Source organism: Amblyraja radiata, chromosome 24, assembly GCF_010909765.2.
Source record: "Amblyraja radiata isolate CabotCenter1 chromosome 24, sAmbRad1.1.pri, whole genome shotgun sequence".
Lineage (NCBI taxonomy): Eukaryota > Metazoa > Chordata > Chondrichthyes > Rajiformes > Rajidae > Amblyraja > Amblyraja radiata.
In genome coordinates, this window is record NC_045979.1 from 3,584,954 (window position 1) to 3,607,270 (window position 22,317).

General features: G+C 45.1%; 1 protein-coding gene and 1 long non-coding RNA gene across 2 annotated transcripts in view; one reads left to right on the forward strand and one right to left on the reverse strand.

The window, feature by feature from the left end:
- The window catches only part of srgap2 (SLIT-ROBO Rho GTPase activating protein 2), a 211,586-nt gene that overhangs the window by 147,363 nt on the left and 41,906 nt on the right, over positions 1–22,317 (forward strand). Inside the window, exons 9-12 of the mRNA XM_033042275.1 lie at positions 8,159–8,356; positions 9,896–9,980; positions 17,730–17,757; positions 19,048–19,078. Of these exons, the coding sequence (XP_032898166.1) occupies positions 8,159–8,356; positions 9,896–9,980; positions 17,730–17,757; positions 19,048–19,078 (342 nt within the window). The remainder of the gene's footprint in view (positions 1–8,158; positions 8,357–9,895; positions 9,981–17,729; positions 17,758–19,047; positions 19,079–22,317) is intronic.
- On the reverse strand, positions 99–11,058 carry LOC116986700. Its single transcript, XR_004415553.1, has 3 exons — positions 11,045–11,058; positions 8,878–8,887; positions 99–212 (listed from the first exon to the last, which is right to left on the reverse strand). It is a non-coding gene; the product is annotated as an uncharacterized LOC116986700 (long non-coding RNA).

A 22,317-nucleotide genomic window follows, 5' to 3' on the forward strand; every position in this document is an offset into this window, starting at 1 on the left:
GCTGTCAAATGGCAGAACCATTGCCTGGGTTGCTTCACGCGACTGACTCCATCCATTGCTGGAAGGCATCTTCCCGTGGCTGAATGGGCTACATATAGACACGAAAAGCTGGAGTAACTCAGCGGGACAGGCAGCATCTCTGGAGAGAAGGAATGGGTGACGTTTCAGGTCGAGACCCTACTTCAGGCTGCTAACTGAACCTTTGTTGCGGTCTCTCTTTATTGCTGGAGGGAGAAGAACCCAGTTGACTAAATCTACTGTCAGATTTAACCCTTTCATTCTTTTCATAAAGCCAAAGAGTCGTACGGTGTGTTACAGCCGTTCGGCCCAACTTGACCATGCTGACCAACATGCATCTCTCCAGAGATGCTGCCTGTCCCGCTGAGTTACTCCAGCATTTTGTGTCTATCTTCAGTTTAAATCAGCATCTGCAGTTCCTTCCTACACGGGCTACATGTAAAACCAGCTGAACCAAACTCTCTACAGCCCAGACCTACATGGACTGAGGTCAATAAGATCAAAGCAAACATTTTCTGGGAAATGCAGTCTGCCATTAGTTTCCATTGAAAGTGAACATTTTCTTCTATGTGAACAGGTGCTTCCTGACATCAGGGCAAAGCTCTGACTTTGTACTTGTATCTTTAGACTTTAGAGACTAGACTAAGTGGGACCCGTTGGGTCCCAGCATCACACGGGAGTGCTGGACACACAACACAATATTCCACCTCTCCACCAATTCCAATATTGCTGGCCAGTGGGAGGGGGACTTTCTGTTGTTCTAGTATGAGTGTTGTGGGCCGAAGGTACTGGTTTCCAGAGGGCTAGTATGGAGTTTGTGGGCCAAATGGATTTTTGGGCTGGCAGCACAGTCACTGAGGGCTGGCAGCTCCGTCACTGAGGCCTGGCAGGCTGGCGGCTGAGAAACTGCCAGAAATTCTGACCAAAACAGGTGACAGACTGTAAGAGAGAAGGGGGAAGAGGGTGGACTGAATGGATTATTGGGCTGGCAGTTCAGTCACTTACAGCTAGTGGGCTGGCAGTTCACTAACTCACGGCTCGTGGGCTGGCAGTGCAGTCACTCACACCTGGTACGCTGGCAGTTCACTCAGTCATCCCACCTACCTTCACCCCCCCCCCCCCACTCTGCTCCTTGCCATTCCCCTCCCACCCACACATTCAGTGCATCTCCAAACAACCTCCCCCCCATGCACTCTTAGTGGCTCTCCCACAGAGCAACCATTTCTGCCTATTAGGTTCTATTGTGATGAAGAACACACAGCATTAAAAGTGCAAAAATGTTTTATTAAAGTTTAAAATGCGAATGACTTAAAATATAAGAACAATTTAAATTTTAAAGATGAGATTTATTAAGTTTTTACTTGTTGTGTCGTGTTGCGTCTTGTTGTGTTCTGCTGCTCACTGCCTCTTGATTACTATTTCCTGTTGATATAAAGAGACAATTTTAATGTAGAGAAAGTCAGCGCTCAAATTTTAAGAAGGAAAATCTGAGAATTTAGCTCAGAAGTCATCATTCAACGAAGCACGCTATTAATGACAACATTCTTGGGCGATGTTCCATCCTTCAGGAAACCTTTGACATTTCCCTTCATATTTCTGTTGAGCTAGTATGTTGGGCCGAAGGTACTGGTTTCCAGAGGGATAGTATGGAGTTTGTGGGCAGAATGGATTTTTGGGCTGGCAGCTCAGTCACTGAGGGCTGGCAGCTCAGTCACTAAGGCCTGTACTGGCAGGGGGGGGGGGGGGGGGGGGGGCACCAAAATGCTTAGTGTTGCTGAAGACATCTGGAAGAGTTCTGTCCACAACATCAAAGCATTCTCTCCTAATCATTGGACATTCATCCCAAACAATGACTTTCACTTGCCTCGTGAAATGTGCCGTCTTAGAGTTCTTCTCGATGTTGCACAATGTATCCTCGGCCACTTGGATGGGTATCTTGAATCGAGAATGTGTAGTTCTTCCACCAGGCAGAAATGTAGCTGCTATCCCAGAGGATACTACTGCAATAGCCACATCACCTTGACCTCTAACATTTCCTGACATGATGTTGAAAAAGCAGCCTAAAGACAATTTCAGTTGTTAATGAACACTGAAGATTTTGTGCAAACCATTTTTTTGAGGTGGGGGTTGTCAGGGTGGGGTGGGGGGTGGTAAACAACTGGCAGCCAAGGGAGGGGCACAGCTTCAGGCGGGGGTTGTCGTGAGCTGATGAGAAAGGGGGGGGGCTCATGCAGGGGATGAGGGCGGCTTTAGTAAGGGGTGCATCCTATAGCCAGGCGGAGGACAGCATCTTGAGGTGGGGGATGTCAGTGGAGGAGAGGGGGCAGTGAGCGATTTACTCATGACCTGTGGACTCACTGACTGCCTTGGGATTAACTCATGCCCTTTAGACTGACTGACTCTCACGGCTTGTGGACTGACTGATGCCCGACTTCTGGAGTCACGTCCGACTTTTGTAAACTGAAAACGGTAACATCTACAATGAGGAACAGCTTCTTCCTGACAGCCATCACGTTATTAAACTTAACAAATAAGCTCTGAACTACGAAATACTATATTATTTCACACACACACACACACACATATATATATTCACACGCACTCACACACATGTGCACACACACTCACACACATATATTCACACACACACACTCATTCACACACACACACACACACAAACACACACACACACACTCATTCACACACACACACACACACACACTCATTCACACACACACACACTCATTCTCACACATCCACACACACACACACACTCATTCACACACACACACACACACACTCATTCACACACACTCATTCACACACACACACACACATTCACACACACATACACTCATTCACACACACACACTCATTCACACACACTCATTCACACACACACACTCATTCACACACTCACACACACACACACACACACACACACACACACACACACACACACACACACACACACACACACACACACACAGACTCACCCCCCACCTCAAGACGCTGCCCTATGGGTGGTAAATGTCGTGCAGCCAAGGGCAGCTTCAGGCGGGGGTTGTCGTGAACTGATGAGAAGGGGGTGGGGTGTCCTCATGCAGGCGATGTGGACGGCGTCAGTAGGGGGTGCATCCTATAGCATGGCGGAGGGCAGCATCTTGAGGTGGGGGATGTCAGTGGAGGAGGAGGGCAGTGAGCGATTTACGCATGACCTGTGGACTCACTCACTGCCTTGGGATTAACTCATGACCTCTGGACTGACTCTCACAGCTTGTGGACTGACTGATGCCTGACTTCTGGAGTCACGTCCGACTTTTGTAAACTGAAAACTAACATATTCACTCACACACATATACACACACACACACATATTCACACACACACACATACATATACACACACATATTCACTCACACACATATTCAGACACACACATGTACACACACACATACATATACGCACACGCACATATTCACACACACACACACATACACATGCACACATATTCACACACATACACACACACACATATTCACACACACATACATATTCACACACACATATTCACCCGCACACATAGTCACACACATACACATTTATTCACACACACACACACGCACATATATATTCACACACACACACACACACACACACAGAGGGAGTTTTCACGGCAGTCGGGTCACGACCCATGACCCGTACTGTTGCTACGCTACACCAAATGGATTACACACGATGCACTGCAGGTAGGCACTTACCATTGTTTCCAACTCCATCTTCCAGGGAGATGCTAACCGCATTTCGTTGTCTCTGTACTGTACACTGACAACGACAATTAAAGTTGAATCTGAATCTGAATCTGAATGTAGCGGGCCCGTTAAAACCCGCCGAAAATGCCCATTTTTCCGCTGCAAATAATTATAGAAATCGGGATGAGCATGTGAGACATTTAGCCTACTTCAGAATTCCAAAAGTGAGGAGAAATGACGGTAGATAGAAGTGAGAGCTGAAGGGACAACAGACAGAGTGTTTAGCGAACATTGGCCGTTTGCTCACTGCATTTCATCAACACTAAAGCATTGTTTGTGTTTTTTCTTGATTCCTTTGGCATCTAAAAAGTTTCAGGTGATAAATCTGGCTGTATTTTAAAAAAATTTTTTTTAATTAATCGCCCATGGTTCTCAAGTAGGTTTTTACGTACAAAATGAAAACGCATCTGAAGAAAAATTTACAGCCAGATTTATCACTTCTGGGAATTTTTATTTACCAAAGGAATCAAGAAAAAACACGAATAATGCCTTACTGTTGATGAAACGCAGTGAGCAAACACGATAATTCTGATATTTTCAATTCCGATATCTGCACAGCCAATGTTTACCAAGCACTTTAGCTGCTGTTGTCCCTTCAATTCTCGCTTCTCTTCACCTTCATTTCATTTCACGTTTGGAATTCTAATGTTGGGTACATGTCTCTCACACTTACCCCAACTTCCACAATTTTTTTCAGAGCAAAAATTCAACATTTTGGCTGTTTTTAACAGATAGGAAAGTACGCGTTTCTTGCATTAATAACATACACTGGAAGTGACGGATGTCTTCCAGATGGATTGAGCGGCTCCGTGCGTCAAGTCCTATGACCTTTTGACCTTACGTGCAACCCCCTATTAACACACACACATATACACACACATTCACGCACACATACATATATATTCACACACACACACATATATATTCACACACACACACACACATTCACCACACACACACACACATATATGCACACATATATATATTCACACACACATATATGCACACATATATATATTCACACACACATATATCCACGCACACACACACACACACATATTCTCACACACACATACACACATACATTCACACACATATATATATTCACACACACACACATATATATTCACACACACACACACATATATATATATATATACACACACACACGCACACACATATTCACACACACCCACACATACATATATTCACACACACACATATATATATTCACACACACACATATTCACACACACACATATATATTCACACACACACATATTCACACACACACACACACACATATATATATTCGCACACACACACACACACATATATATATTCGCGCGCACACACACACACATATATATTCACACACACACATATTCACACACACACACACACACACATATATATTCACACACACACATATATATATTCGCGCGCACACACACACACATATATATTCACATACACACATATATTCACACACATATATATATTCACACACACACACACACATATATATATACACACACACACACACACATATTCACACACACACCCAGACACATATATTCACACACACCCACACACATATATATATTCACACACTGCCTCACAGTGGGAGAGACCCAGGTTCGATCCTGACCTCGGGTACAGTCTGTGTGGAGTTTGCACGTTCTCCCTGTGACCGCGTGGGTTTCCTACAGGTGTTCCAGTTCCCTCCCACATCACAAAGACGTGCGGGGTTATAGGTTAATTGGCCTCTCGTGGAGGTGACATGTGAATAGTTGGCCAGTGGTCGGCATGGACTCGGTGGGCTGAAGGGTCTGTTTCCATGCTGTATCTCTAATGAAAAGCATCTAAACTCAAGGGAATATACGCTACGTTTAAGAAAGTGTTTTCTTAATTTAACCTTTCAGCTCAGTTATCATTCTCATTTTTGGTACATGTCTGCTCCAACCCCTCCAAGCCCTGCACGCGAAACTCCAAACACACCAAGTGGGGAGATGTACTAAAAGGCATTCTGAGGCTTTTTCTACCAATCACCTCATATAGCATCAATCCCTGGGGTACACCTCATTCAGCACCTTTATCTGGCCTGACCCACTTAAATATCATCAGTAGACACAAAAGGCTGCAGATGCCGGTTTACAAAAAATGACACAAAGCGCATGAGTAACTCAGCGGGTCAGGCAACATCCCTGGAGGTGGGTCAGGCAGCATCTCTGGAGGTGGGTCAGGCAGCATTTCTGGAGGTGGGTCAGGCAGCATCCCTGGAGGTGGGTCAGGCAGCATCCCTGGAGGTGGGTCAGGCAGCATCCCTGGAGGTGGGTCAGGCAGCATTTCTGGAGGTGGGTCAGGCAGTATCCCTGGAGGTGGGTCAGGCAGCATCCCTGGAGGTGGGTCAGGCAGAATCTCGAGGTGGGTCAGGCAGTATCCCTGGAGGTGGGTCAGGCAGCATTTCTGGAGGTGGGTCAGGCAGCATTTCTGGAGGTGGGTCAGGCAGCATCCCTGGAGGTGGGTCAGGCAGCATCCCTGGAGGTGGGTCAGGCAGTATCCCTGGAGGTGGGTCAGGCAGCATCCCTGGAGGTGGGTCAGGCAGCATCCCTGGAGGTGGGTCAGGCAGCATCCCTGGAGGTGGGTCAGGCAGCATCCCTGGAGGTGGGTCAGGCAGTATCCCTGGAGGTGGGTCAGGCAGCATCCCTGGAGGTGGGTCAGGCAGTATCCCTGGAGGTGGGTCAGGCAGCATCCCTGGAGGTGGGTCAGGCAGCATCCCTGGAGGTGGGTCAGGCAGCATCCCTGGAGGTGGGTCAGGCAGAATCTCTGGAGGTGGGTCAGGCAACATCTCTGGAGTTACCGTGAAGAGGCTTCCAGAGTTGCTACCTGACCCACTGTGTTACTTTAGCACTAAATGTCTTTTTAAAAATAAACTCAATTGCTTCCTTCTTTCAATATTTGTTACCACATTCCAGTTTTACCCAGACCTCCATTGCATTACATTTGTGAAGCCAAGCATTCATGCTGAGTGTTACAGAAGGTTTTCAAGAAGAATAGCTTCACTGTATCGTAGCTTTCCAGTGTATACTTTAGATGTCACTTCCTCAAAAATATTTAAGAATTTGATCAGACAGGATCTGCTGTAACTGAAACCATGTTGGTTACCACTGACTGAGCTATTTTGACTTACATACTTGGTATTTACAATGTGGCCCTATAGCTCCCTAGGTCTGTTTGTTCGCAATAGTTGAAAGTAGTCATATTAATTTCATACGAAGCTTAATGGGGCTGTCCCACTGTACGAGTTATTTCAAGAGTTCTCCCGAGTTTCCTCTGATTCGAACTCGGAGAATTACGGTAATAGCCGCTCGTAGGTACTCGGGGCTCTCGTGAAGATTTTTCAACATGTTGAAAAATCTTCACGAGTTTTCCCGAGCTTACCGCGTTTCCCGAGTACCTGCCGTTAGCGTTACGAGCCGCTAAGAGATGTCCCGAGCTCCGATGTACCCACTACGTACATTCTGCGTGCTTCCACAAGTTTAATTTTCTTAAACTTGGGAAAGTTCTTGGGTGAACACGTACAGTGGGACAGCCCCATAACCTACACTCCGACTCTGGGGTATTTTGAGCCATTTAACTATTTCTAACTGATGAATGCAAATAATAAATAGTAAATGATAACAATGAAATAATTTATGATGAAGATAGACCCAAAATGCTGGTGTAACAGGCAGCGTCTCTGGAGAGAAGGAATGGGTGACGTTTTGGGTCGAGACCCTTCTTCAGACAATCCTTCTCTCCAGAGATGCTGCCTGCCCTGCTGAGTTACTCCAGCATTTTGTGTCTATCTTCAGGGTAAACCAGCATCTGCAGTTCCTTGGTACACAAAAAAAAAGCTGGAGAAACTCAGCGGGTGCAGCAGCATCTATGGAGCGAAGGAAATAGGCAACGTTTCGGGCCGAAACCCTTTGGGTTTCGTCCCGAAACGTTGCCTATTTCCTTCAAGGTTTCGGCCTGAAACGTTGCCTATTTCCTTCAAGGTTTCGGCCTGAAACGTTGCCTATTTCCTTCAAGGTTTCGGCCTGAAATGTTGCCTACTTCCTTCGCTCCATAGATGCTGCTGCACCCACTGAGTTTCTCCAGCTTTTTTGTGTACCTTCGATTTTCCAGCATCTGCAGTTCCTTCTTAAACAATCTGCAGTTCCTTCCTCCGCAAAGAATGCGTCTGAATGACTAAATTTTCAGAATGAATCTTCTTGTCCAATTGTAAGTAACAGGAATGGATTTCCTTCCGTTGACGAAAGCATTTGGTTTTGTCTTCACAGGTGAAGAAGACCATGGAAGCCACACTGCAAACGATTCAGGATATTGTCACCATTGAGGACTTTGATGTGGCCGACTGCTTCCAGTACACCAACTCCACTGAGTCTGTCAAGTCTACCCTTTCAGAAACGTTCATGAGCAAGCCCAGCATCGCCAAGAGACGAGCTAATCAACAAGAGACAGAGCAGTTCCTCTTCACGGTATGGTGTTAGGATGATGACGCGACCTTGACATAACTTTGTGATGCAGACTTTGCCTTTAAGCCATTTATTTACCTGGGGATGTCACCTCAGCACCGGTGTGTGGCTACCGCAGCAGAGCCACTAGAGCTAATTCCTTATAGCGCTGACAACCCAGGTTCAACTCCAACCAATGCTACATGTGCGTGTTCCCCCTGGCTGTGTGGGTTTCCCTCAGGTATTCTAGCTTCCTCCCAAATACCAAAGATGTGTACATAATTAGGTTGATTGAAGATTTCTGGTATTGTGTACGTGCAAGAAAAAAATGGGAGGGGAAGGAGAAGTGTAGTTTTATGAGACAAAAGGTTGCATGGAAAAAAAATTGAGGGATTGGATGACTCTGTGAGCAGGCATGCACTCAAGCAACTAAGATGGCCTCCTCCTCTGTCATTAGAAAATATGTGTCCATGTTGGTCGGTGTGGGCAAGTTGGGCCGAAGGGCCTGTTTCCACACTGCAGCACTCCATGACTCTTATCTCCACAGATTGAGATCTCAGCATCCCCATCGTTCGGTTGGGGTCCCTAGGTTTCTCTCCATGGGTTGGAGCTTGTATGTCCCTCTCCTTGCACTGCCTCGGTGTTTTTAGCCATCGTTCCTCTCTCTAGATTGGAGTGCTGTATATCATTGTCCTAAGATTGAACCTCTCCGTGGTCTATCGTTTATGCGTCCCACTCTATGGGCTGGATCCTGGGCACCACGCCTCTTCCCCCTTTATGGAATGGGGCCCGTGCGTTGCTCTCCATAGTCCAGTCTATATGTCTCTGGCCAAGCATTGGAGTCTCTGTGTTCCGTGTTGGGGTTGGGTTAGATTGTCGTTGGGGTTAGCCCTCTCTTTGGCCTGGGACTTTTGGATTCTTTTTTTGGCAGCTTGGGTCAATATATCCCTGTTCCCATCTATGATTTGGACCTTTTACACCGCCCTCCATGGAATGCACCTGTACGTTGCTGTTCAGAGGTTCATCCCCTTCCACTCGGGCTTAAGAATCCCCCTCGATGAATTTACACTGTGTGTTGCTATCCAAAAGCTTGGGCCTTTGTGTTCCCCCACAATCCCTATCCCTACCCCCAGTGTATAGGGTTGTTAGTTCCACATCCCATCCCATCAGGAAATTCCCAAAGCTTGCTCTGCCACTTCAGGATAGGACGGGGCGTGAACAATTAACACATTAACAATTCAGCACGTCATGAGGAAGACAAAATTGCTGGAGAAACTCAGCGGGTGCAGCAGCATCTATGGAGCGAAGGAAGTAGGCAATGTTTCAGGCCGAAACCTTGAAGGAAATAGGCAACGTTTCAGGCCGAAACCTTGAAGGAAATAGGCAACGTTTCGGGACGAAACCCAAAGGGTTTCGGCCCGAAACGTTGCCTATTTCCTTTGCTCCATAGATGCCGCCGAAACCCGCTGAGTTTCTCCAGCAATTTTGTCTACCTTCAGCACATCATAAATTGCTTGATGTTTTTGGCGATGGCTCACGATTGTTTTCCTGTCGTTTTCTTAGAAGCTGAAAGAGTATTTTGAAGGCAGAAACCTGATCACCAAACTGCAAGCAAAACTTGACCTTCTGCAAAGGACTCTGGGTGAAAGTAGGCAATATTCTGAATCTTTGATGTAATTTAGTCAATTGGTGAAGGTGTAAAATATAATTTACTGCAGATAGGATCGTAGAGTCATACAGTATGGAAACAGACCATTTGGCCCAACTCATCCACGCTGTCCAAGATACCTTATCGAAGACTATTAAAAGACTAGGCTTGTATTCACTGGAGTTTAGAAGGTTGAGGGGGGGGGGATCTTATAGAAACATATAAAACTATAAAAGGACTGGACAAGCTAGATGCAGGAAAAATGTTCCCAATGTTGGGCGAGTCCTGAACCAGGGGCCACAGTCTTAGAATAAAGGGGAGGTCATTTAAGACTGAGGTGAGAAAACACGTTTTCACCCAGAGAGTTGTGAATTTATGGAATTCCCTGCCACAGAGGGCAGTGGAGGCCAAGTCACTGGATGGATTTAAGAGCGAGTTAGATAGAGCTCTAGGGGCTAGTGGAGTCAAGGGATATGGGGAGAAGGCAGGCATGGGTTATTGATAGGGGGCGATCAGCCATGATCACAATGAATGGCGGTGCTGGCTCGAAGGACCGAATGGCCTCCTCCTGCACCTATTTTCTATGTTTCTAGGAAGCAAGTGCCATTTGCCTGCATTTGGCCCATATCTCTCTAAACCAATCCAATCCAAGTACCTGTCCAAATCACATTTAAATGTTGTTATAGTACCTGTCTCAATTACCCCCTCTGGCAGCTCGTTCCATGCACCCACCACCTTCAAAGTGAAAAAGTTGCCCCTCAGGTTCCAATTAAATCATTCTCCTCTCACCTTAAACCTATGTCACCTGGTCCTTTATTTCCCTACCCTTGGTAAAAGTATACATTCACCCTATCAATTCTCATCATGATTTTAAACACTTCCATAAGATCACCGTGTAGCCTGTGCTCCAAGGAATTAAGTCCTATCTTTCCCCATCTCCCTCAGTAGCTCAGGCCCACAGGTCATGGCTAAATCCTGGTAAATCTTCTCTGCACTCTTTCCACTTGAACAACATCCCTCTTATAGTTGGATGACCAAAACTGCACAATACTCCACATGTTTACTCACCAACATTTTGTACAACAGGAACATAATGTTCCAATTTCTATACCCAATTCCCTGCCGGATGAAGGCCAATGTACCAAAATACTTATTTACCACCCTGTCTACATGTGATATGAAATTCAAGGAACTAAATACAATAGACAATAAACAATAGGTGCAGGAGTAGGCCACTCGGCCCTTCGAGCCAGCACCGCCATTCAATGTGATCATGGCTGATCATCCCCAATCAGTACCCCGTTCCTGCCTTTTCCCCATATCCCCTGACTCCACTATCTTTAAGAGCCCTATCTAGCTCTCTCTTGAAACCATCCAGAGAACCTGTCTCCACCGCCCTCTGAGGCAGAGAATTCCACAGACTCACCACTCTCTGTGAGAAAAAGCGTTTCATCATCTCCGTTCTAAATGGCTTACTCCTTATTCTTAAACTGTGGCCCCTGGTTCTGGACTCCCCCAACATCGGGAACATGTTTCCTGCCTCCAGCGTGTCCAAACCCTTAACAATCTTATACGTTTCAATAAGATACCCTCTCATCCTCCTAAACTCTGATCTCATGGATCCCTCTGCTCTAATAACGCTCCTCTGCACCCTGCCATTCAGTGGGATAGGATTTAATTCCTTGACGTAGGATGAAAGAATGGATCGCCTGGGCTTGTATTCACTGGAATTTGGAAGGATGAGCGGATATCTTATAGAAACATATAAAATTCTTAATGGATTGGACAGGCTAGATGCAGGAAAAATGTTCCCGATGTTGGGGGAGTCCAGAACCAGGGGTCACAGTTTACGAATTAGGGGTCAGTCATTTAGGATTGAAATGAGGAAAAATATTTTCACCCAGAGAGTTGTGAATCTGTGGAATTCTCTGCCACAGAAGGCAGTGGTCAATCCACTGGATGTATTCAAGAGAGAGTTTGATATAGCTCTTAGTACAAGGATTCCCTACCTGGGGTAAATTTCGCCTACCCAGGAGGTGAATTTGTTGATTCTGGATCAGTACATATTTTTTCTCATTGACTGACTGTGCTTGGTTCTGGTATACCAGTATCTGTTCATCATTAGTTGTTCATAAATAAGTGAAATAACATTGTTATGTGCTGTTAATGTTGCCAGGGGTAAACGGGACGAGAAAGGTTGGGAACCCCTGTCTTAGGGCTAATGGAATCGAGGGATATGGAGAGAAAGCAGGACCAGGCTACTGATTTTGGATGATCAGCCATGATCATATTGAATAGGGGTGCTGGCTCTGCGTTTCTATGCCCTGGTTGGACTTGGCAAAATGCAACACCTCGCCCTTATCTGCTTAAAAGTCCATCAGCCCACTTGTCCAGCTGAATTGAGATCTTGCTCTAACTATCTTCTCTATGATACCAACTACTTTGATGTCATCTGCAAACTTACCAATCTTACTTCGTACATTCTCTTCTAAATCGTTGATATAAACCACAAACAGCAATGGACCCAGAACCATTTCTTGTGGCACATTTCTGGGGAAAGACAACCTTCCACCACCACCCCATGTTTTCCTCCATGAAGCCAATTCTGTATGCAGTTTGCTAGCTCTCCCGGGACCACGTGCGATCTAACCTTCCAGAAAAGTCTACCACGCAGAACCTTATCAAAGGCCCTGCTGACAGCACCTGAGACCATGTCCTTGTCAACCTTCTTTGTAACCTCTTCAAGAAAATCAATGAGACACCATCACCCAAGTACTGCATCATGCTAACTATCCTTAATCACCCCTGTCTGTCCAAATGCATATGTATATCATTATCCCTGAGAATCCACTTCAATAATTTATTTATCACAGAGGTTAGGCTCATTGGTCTATAATTCCCAGGCTTTTCCTTGCAGCCCTTCTTAAATAGAAACCCAACATTAGCCACCCTCAAAATGGCTGGCAGTATCATCAAAGACCCACACCATCCTGGCCACACACTCATCTCCCTGCTACCTTCAGGTAGAAGGTACAGGAGCCTGAAGACTGCAACAGCCAGGTTCAGGAAAAGCTACTTCCCCACAGCCATCAGGCTATTAAACCTGGCTCGGACAAAACTCTGATTATTAATAACCACTTTCTGCTATTTGCACTTTATCAGTTTATTTATTCATGTGTGTACATATTTATATCATGGTATATGGACACATTTATCTGTTTTGTAGTAAATACCTACTATTTTCTGTGTGCTTAAGCAAAGCAAGAATTTCATTGTCCTATACAGGGACACATGACAATAAACTCACTTGAACTTGAACTTGAACTCCAGTCATCTGGCACATCACCTATGCCTAATGATGATTCTGTAGGAAGCTGGTTCAATATGCCCGCATTTGGCCCCTATCCCTCTAAACCGTTCCAATCCATGTACCTGGACCAAGGGCTCCTGAAATATCCAGGATTGGGATTTAATCAGAGATGCTCATCATGGCTCGGCTTGTGGCCAGGTTTACTGAAGTCTGCCCGTTAGGGTCTGAGCGCCTGGGTTTTTCTGTCGTTGGTCTGCTTTCCTCCCACGTTTCTTGTTTTTTTTAAACTCTTCAGTAAAACTTCCCATGAAGTTCCCATCTAAAAATTAGACAATAATCGGAAAAGTCCCACCTGTATCATTCTTTAAAATGCTTTTGCACTTTGCAGGAACATTGAAGCCTGAACCATCTTTTCAGTTCCCCTGAAACTTGTGCATAGAGTTATGTCAGGATGGAACTGCAGATGCTGGTTTAAACCGAAGATAGACACAAGAATGCTGGAGTAACTCAGCGGGACAGGCAGCATCTCTGGAGAGGAATGTGTGATGTTTCAGGTCGAGACCCTTCGTCAGTCTGAAGAAGGGTCTCGACCTGAAAACTTCACCCATTCCTTCTCTCCAGAGATGCTGCCTGTCCCGCTGAGTTACTCCAGCTTTTTGTGTCTATCGTTCGAGTTATGTCACTTGGTTAGTTCCCAAAACACCTCCTTGATGACAGAGCACAAGAACGAGGATGAAACCTTGAACCTCAGCCTTGGGCATTCCAGAAAAGAACAAGCCTCATGTCCCTGAAGAGAATACATACCGTCCTTTGAATGTTAATAAACAAGACACAGATTGAGGGCAGAAGGAATATTTACTTCAAATTTATTTAAATACTTTTAAAAATCTAGTATGTCCAGAATCAAACGCATTTATCATTCATGAAAATCAAAAGATCTGCAGATGTTGGAAATCTGAAATGAAACAAAATATCCTGGAAATGCAGATCAGATCATGGCCGTGAGATCGGGAAAAGCAACACTTGAAATCAGAACCACTAAAGAGTTGCATTTCCGTGGAGGAGAATGATGGGAAGCATTAAACACCTTCCACCCTGCTACTGGAACAAACTCGTTTTCTCCCTTTGGTGCTGAGAAATATCAATGTTGTTTCTCATCCCACTGGTGCTTTATGACCAGCTGAGTGTTTCCAGCATTTTCCAATTAGAATTTTTCCCAATGCTTTCCTAAAATGCTTTCACCAAAGCTGCTCCACTTGATGTGTTTTTCTTCACAATTAACTCTTTCGCATGTAAAATGCAAAGTGCTGGTGTAACTCAGCGGGTCAAGCAGCATCTCCGGAGGAATGGATAGGCAACATTTTGGCTCGATATAGGAATGGATAGGCAACATTTTGGCCCTTCTTTTGCCAAATACTCATTTAGTAGCCTAGATTTCCTCCTTTACCTTCTCCCTGGCCACCCTCTTATTTTTAACATATATACATGTGGTTAGAGGAGGTGCATGTGAAGGGCCACAGAGGTCCCTGGATGGAGATAAGGCACAAGGTGTAGGGACAGGTGTAACATTTCCTACAGTTGAGTGTGCAGGTTGGGTGGTAAGGAAACCAAGGAGTTGTGAAGAGAGTGCATTTTATGGAAAGCAACAAGGGGTGGAGATGGGAAGATGTGACTAGTGGTGGGATCACATTGCAGGCGGAGGAAATGTCAGGGAAATATGTAGTATGTGCTTCCTCTCTGCTACGATCTGTCCAAAAATAGGGTCCCAACACATTGCCTACCTATGTCCTCCAGAAATGCTGAGTTATTCCAGCACGTTGCGTTCTACACAAGATTCCAGCGTCTACATTCCCGTGTCTCTCCTTATTCTCACAGCTGAGTCTAGTGGGTGAATCCAGTGCCCATTGTGGTACTGAACATTGGAGACCAGACGTCCTTAATTAGTGGGCTGTGGGGCAAGCCCTTGTGCAATAATATCACTAAGTCAGTGCCTCTGCCACTTGCGATGTTCCCTTCGGGACTGCGCCACACTGACCAACAGAACTAACAAAGGTGCTGGAGTAACTCAATGGGTCAGGCAGCATGTATGGAGGGAATGGACAGGTGACATTTCAGGTCGGGACCCTTCTTCAGAGTGGAGAAAAGTTCTGTATAAAGCCGCCACCTACCATTCACCCCCACAATTAACTCTGTCCCGCTGAGTTACTCCAGCACTTTTGTTTTGCTCAAGATTCCAGCACCTGCAGTTCCCTGTGCCTAACATTCCCGTAATATTTTCTTTCCGGAAATAGAACTAGGAGGTAAAAAAGTCAAGAACACAATGTGAGGAAGAGCTAGGGGTGACAAATCTGTTCAGAGAGCCCAGCTGTGAGTCATACACCTGCCATCTGCTGAACTAGTGCTGAGCTTCTGGTGTCATCCCAGATTTTTCCACCCGGTTACATCTGATCCGGTTCATCCCGCTGAGCTCATTGCATCTCCATCTGCTGACGCTGACCAATAAGTTGGGAAAGACGCAGCAAGATGTTTGACAAACGTTCCTTACTTGCACCACTTTGTCCTTCCATTTTAGTGTTTCAGTGTTTGCTGTTTATTGTGTTTGTAAAGTTTAACTCAAGTTGAGTCAAGTTCATTGTCATGTCCACTGGTGGAGTGACGTGCAGGTGAATTGAAAGCTTTGCTTGTAATAAAGGGCTTGTCCCACTTAGGCGATTTTTTAGGCGACTGCCGCAAAATCTCCAACATGTTGAACATTTTTTGATGACAGTGGCAACCATTTTTGCTATCGTAGGTTGACGTATGTGTTGTCGTAGGTTGTGCCAGGTGTCATAGGTGAATTCCATTGAAACTAGTCCCTGCCAGTCGCCTGGAGTGTCACCTAAGTGAGACAGGCCCTTTGCAACATCACAGGCACTCAGACAGCACACAAAATCGCAAATTATAATTTCCACAATGCATAAGGTAGCGAGTGTTTGGGGTGGCTAAGCAGGAGACATTTAGGTAAATTGAGTCAACACTTGTGAGAAATTCAGGTGTGTCAGTTTCTGGGGACAGTCTAAAGGGGCTGTCCTCTTGGGCGACCTAATTGGCAAGTTTAGAAGAGTTTAAAAAAATTACATGTAGAAGACCTCCTTCAACTATGTTGAAGACCTCCTTCCACCTCCTTCAACTATGTTGAAGACTAGCTACGACTAACTTCGGGAAAATTGGACACTGAATAGTGGAGATGATCTCCTTCGATCTCCTTGACCTCCCTTCGACTATGATGAAGACTATCTACAATACACAATGCAATACAATACAATACCGTTTATTTGTCATTTGAACCTCATCATGAAGTTCAAACGAAATTTGGTTTTGACTACCTTCGACTACCCTCGATTACCTATGACTAACATGCCGACCTACTACGACTAAACCTACGAGTAAAAAAGGATCGATTTTTTCCATGGCGACCCTTTTTTACTCACGGGCATTCTTTAACATATTGAAAACAACGCCGCGACCTAGCTGAGGCCTCGAGTACGCGGCGACCACTCTCGAGCATGAAGGAGAGTTACGAAGACCTCCTACGACCTCGTGTCGACCATGCTGCGAGTATAAGTCTAGGGCAAACTCGCCAGAACTCGCGGATTAGGTCGCCCAAGTGGCCAACTGCAGATTACAGTTATTACAGTTTTGCATTGATTGTTCTCAAAGGTTGATTGCACCTTCCCCAAAACCCCCAGTCTCACCCAAACAGGCCTTTCAGTATACCATATCCACGCTGGCCATCGATTACCCAGCCTCACTGTCATTTATAGGCACTGGTCCGTAGTCTAACATGGCTTGCTGGTTCAAAGGTTCATCCAGATATGTTTTAAATGTGGTGAGGGTCCTTGTTTCTCAGGCACTGCATTCCAGATTACAACCACTCCTCGAGTGTGAAACATTTCCTCAGATCCTCTCTAATCTCCTTGCTCCTTATTTCAAACTTTTGTCCTCTGATTCTGGGCACCTCTGTCTGAAGAAGGGTCTCAACCTGAAACATCACCCATTCCTTCTCTCCAGGGATGCTGCCTGAGCCGCTGAGTTACTCCAGCATTTTGTGTCTAACCTCTGTTATGAAGATGTTTCTCACCATGCACTCACTCTATGACCCTGATAATGTTGTATACCTCTTTCAGGTCCCTCTTACCTTCCTCTGCTCAAGAGAAAAACTCAGTCCATCTATTCACTAACGATTACTGAAATGTTCCATTTCAGGCAAACTCTTGGTAAACCTCCTGGTAAATGTGCCAAGTAGTTCCACAAAGAAACTGTTCCATTTCTATGGGGATCTTAGGGACTTTAAACAAGAGGTCAACAGTGTGAACATGCTTACCTTAATGTCAGTACTTTACAACATTTTTCAATCTATTACTAATATTTTCTTTTTTCTCCTCCTTCACCAATTTTAGGCCAGAGGGCAGGCTATTCCATTGGCAGGTGGGTCCAGTTTCTGAATTTCCACTCTTTCATGCAGTTTTCATCTTTCCGCGCGGCCAAGTTGACATCTGTTTTGGTTAATGAGTGGAAATTGAATGCTTTAAAACTGCCTTTCAACTGAGAAGATCCATTTGACACACGTGGTATTGAGGGCCAGTTCCGTGTGAAGGTCGGCAGTCCTGCCCCTGAGGATTTCACCTGCTGCATCGAGGGAGTTTGGGCATCCCACTGGATGTTGTTCACTCGAAAACAGTGCGTTCAACAAAAGGTGGAACAGGCAACTGGCGTAGTGGAAATATCTGCCAAGCTGCCATCCACCTTGGTCACCTTAACATGGTGGCATGATTAAAAACAGAATTATATAGAGCTAACATTTGACTTTCCCTGTAGTCAAGGCAGCAATTGTGCATGTTGCTCTGTTTAAAATCATGGTAGATGATTCTGCTTTGTGGGATTATCAAAGCAAGAGGTTGTTCTGCCACAGTAAAGGATTGATTTAGATTTGCGAGCATTAGGTTTCTGTAAGCTTCTCGGGATGGTGGGACTGACATACGATGAAAGAATGGATCGACTGGGCTTGTATTCAATGGAATTTAGGATGAGAGGGGATCTTATAGAAATATATAACATTCTTATAGGATTGGACAGGCTAGATGCAGGAAAAATGTTCCTCGATGTTGGGGAAGTCCAGAACCAGGGGTCACAGTTTAAGAATAAGGGGTAGGCCATTTAGTGCTGAGATGAGGAAAAACTTATTTAAGAAGGAACTGCAGATGCTGGAAAATCAAAGGTAGACAAAAGTGCTGGAGAAACTCAGCGGGTGCGGCAGCATCTATGGAGCGAAGGAAATAGGCAACGTTTCGGGCCAAAACCTTTCGGTCTGAAGAACGGTTTTGGCCCAAAACGTTGCCTATTTCCTTCGCTCCATAGATGCTGCCGTACGCGCCGAGTTTCTCCAGCACTTTTGTCTACCATGAGGAAAAACTTTTTCACCCAGAGAGTTGTGAATCTGGAATTCTCTGCCACAGAAGGCAGTGGCGGCCTATTCACTGGATGTTTTCAAGAGAGTTAGATTTAGCTCTTAGGGCTAACGAAATCAAGGGATATGGGGAGAAAGCAGGAACGGGGTACTGATTTTTGATGATCAGCCATGATCACATTGAATGTCGGTGCTGGGCTCGAAGGGCCGAGTGGCCTACTCCTGCACCTATGTTTCTATACGGCTCCGAGTTAGCATTTACCTTGCAATGTTTAATGTTTATTTTCTTTTTCTCGCCATATCCCGTGCAGTGGCCGTCAGAACTCCAGTGTGAAAAAACAGGTAACAGTCCGCCAGCAACTATTCATTCTGCTTAAACTATTGTCAATAATTGTGGCTGTGGAAGGGTATGGCTTCTAGAAGCTTCTGGACCTGGCATTTGGGAAATCTATTGCAGAATCTCCTTTACCCACGAGAAAACTATTTTGTAACAAATAAGGGCGTTCCTTCCTTTCCATTTCCTCTGCAGTTTATACCCAGCTACCATCAAACAATCAGTTATCTTTATTGCAGGCAATTGGATATAATGTAACTAAGCCAGCTTGATAACGACTACTGATAAAACACTCAGAAATGCAATACAGAATTAAAGGCCATAATTTAATAATGTGGCGGCTCCTTGAAGTTAGGACAACAGTCGTGAAAGAAGAATTCTGCTTCACTGGGATAAGGGCGTTGCACTGAGTCGTGCACTGGGATAAACATTCTAGAAGTGAATGCGCCCAAGTTGAGAGAAGGAATGTCATGTCTTCACCTCAATACAGAATGGATGGAAAGGGAAGTGGAAGACTTTTTGAGTATAGAATAAAAATTGGAGCAAAGGGTAAGAAAGTTTCAGTAAGAGGATAGACTGCAATGGTATCCAACGAGAGAAGAAATCATAGCCATAGAATCATCCAGCATGGAAAAAATACCTTAGACCCAACTTGCCCACACCGAGCAACATGTCCCATCCACACTAGTGCCAAGCACCGAACCCCGAGGTGCACCACTAGTCACAGGCCTCCAGTCCGAGAAGCAACCTTCCACCATCGCCCTCTGATTCAATTCCTATCCAGTCAGGTATCTCTCCTTGCTTCCCATACAATCTAACCTTCCAGAGCAGCCTACCATGCAGACTTTGCCAAATGCCTTGCTAAGATCCATATATACATCCACAGTTCTGCCCTCATCAATCTTTTTGGTGTCATCTTCAAAATATTCGAGTGGCGAGAAGTTAGATATTCAAGGTGTAGAAATAGTAAGCAAATGAGACATTTGTTTTTTTTGTGTATATTGGCCAAGAGTCTGAGCAAGAGTCAATTTTGTTTAAGTGTAGCATTCAAGCTAATTGTCAGGAAATACTTATTTAAAAATACATTTGATGGAGAAAAAAAAGTGTCAGTTAATGAGTGGTACTCCAGATACTTCTCATTATTTGGAGGCATTCCAGGCTAATGGAGACATAAGAATCAACAGTGTTTACTGTGGCCTGGCAACGGAACACTGTTTGTAGGAAGGAACTGCAGATGATGGTATCTTCAGAACAAAGTGGTTCTTGCTTTCTGCAGCTTCACAGACCCACAATACCACAAACAAATATACAATGGCCAATAAGCCAATAAATTAACAATCAGTAATACTTGGTAACCAGACCATGATGGTGCAAAATCGAAGTCAGGAGTGCAACCAAACCAAATTCCAAAGAAGATCATCAGTGTGTAGGAAGGAACTACAGATGCTGGTTTAAACCGAAGGGAGACACAAAAAGCTGGAGTAACTCATCTCTGGAGCAAAGGAAAATGTGACGTTTCGGGGCGAGACTCTTCTTCACATCCAAAACGTCACCTATTCCTTTTCTCCAGAGATGCTGTCTGACCTGCTGAGTTACTCCAGCTTTATGTGTCTATCCATAGAAGATCAGATGGTTCGTGTTGTGCAGTGCTCAAGAGTCTGATGTTTGCTGAGAAGAACATGTTCTTGAAGCTGGAGGTTGTGGTATTCCAGCTTATATAAATATCAAACTATGAGGCATCGATAGGATACACAAAGCCTTTATCCCAGGATGGAAAGATCAAATACTAGAGGGTATAGCTTTAAGATAACAGGGGCTAAGTAAAATGAGCTGTGTTGGGCAAGTTTGTTTACGTAGAGAGTGGTGAATGCCTAGAACACACTGCTAGGGCTGGTGGGTGGGGCAGATATCTCGGTGACATTTAAAATACTTTTGGTAGACACATGGAATGTTTGCACAGAATGGAGAGATATGGATTATATGCAGACAGATAAGAGTTGATCTTGGCATCATGTTGGGCACAAACATTGTGGGCCAAAGGGCCTGTTCCTGTGCTATGCTGTTCAGTTTTCTACCTGCTTCCCAATGGCAGCAGGTGCGGCCAGGGTGTTGTGTGTCTTTGATGATATTGGCTGTCTTATTGAGGCAGCACCTCCTGTAGATCGCTTTGACGCGGGCAATTAGAAGGGCCAAAAACAATTGTTGAGTCGGATTAAGGAAAATACACAGGCTTTTATCCGTAGGTTAAAATCAAGAGGTTGATCGGGGAGAAGATAGGACTGCTCAAGGATAAAGGAGAGAGTCTGGGCTTGGCGTCGGAGGATGTGATGTAGGTGAGGTACTAAACGAGTACTTTGCATCTGAATTCACTGAGGAGCAGGACTTGGAGGACAGTGAGATCAGTGTGGAGAATTCTAATATTGCAGGGCAGTTTGAGATCGAGGAGGAGGTGATGCCAAGGCTCTTGAAGAACACAAAAGTGAATAAGTCCCAAGTGGCTGGCTGGGATCTATCGCAGGTTATTGAGGGAGGCAAGAGAGGAGATTGCAGAGGCCTTGACGAGGATCTTCGTTTCTTCTCTAGTCACAGGCGAGGTCCCAGAGGACTGAAGAGTGGCCAGTGTTTTATTTCATTGTTTAAGAAGGAAAGTCGAGAGAATCCAGGGAACTCGAGGCCTGTGTGCCTCAGGTCATTGGCAGGGAAACATTTGGAGAGCATTCTTCGAGGAGAATGGGCTAATTATGGATGGCTAGCACAGGTTTGTACATGGCAGGTCATGCTCAACTCTGATTGAGTTTTTTAGTGGAGGTGACGAAGGAGATTGTTGAAGATAGGGGCGGTGAATATTTTGGCTGGAGGTCTGTGACCAGTGGAGTTCCATAGGGATCTGTGCTGAGACATCTGCCATTGTGATGTATATAAATGAAGTGGACATAAATGTAGATGAGTTAGTAAATAAGTTTACTGATGATGCCAAAATTGGAGAGTTAAGGGCCAGTCCCACTTAGGCAATTTTTTTCGGCGACTTGCCGGCACCCGTCATAGTCGCAACAGGTCGCCGAAAATTTTCAAAATGTTGAAAATTCAGAAGCGACCAGAATAAGGTACGACTTTGAGTGACTACTCACGACCATACAGACGACATGTCACAGGATGACGCCTGTATGGTCATGAGTAGTCGCCCAAAGAGTCGTACCTTTTTCTGGTCATCGCTGGATTTTCAACATTTTGAAAATGTTCGGCGACC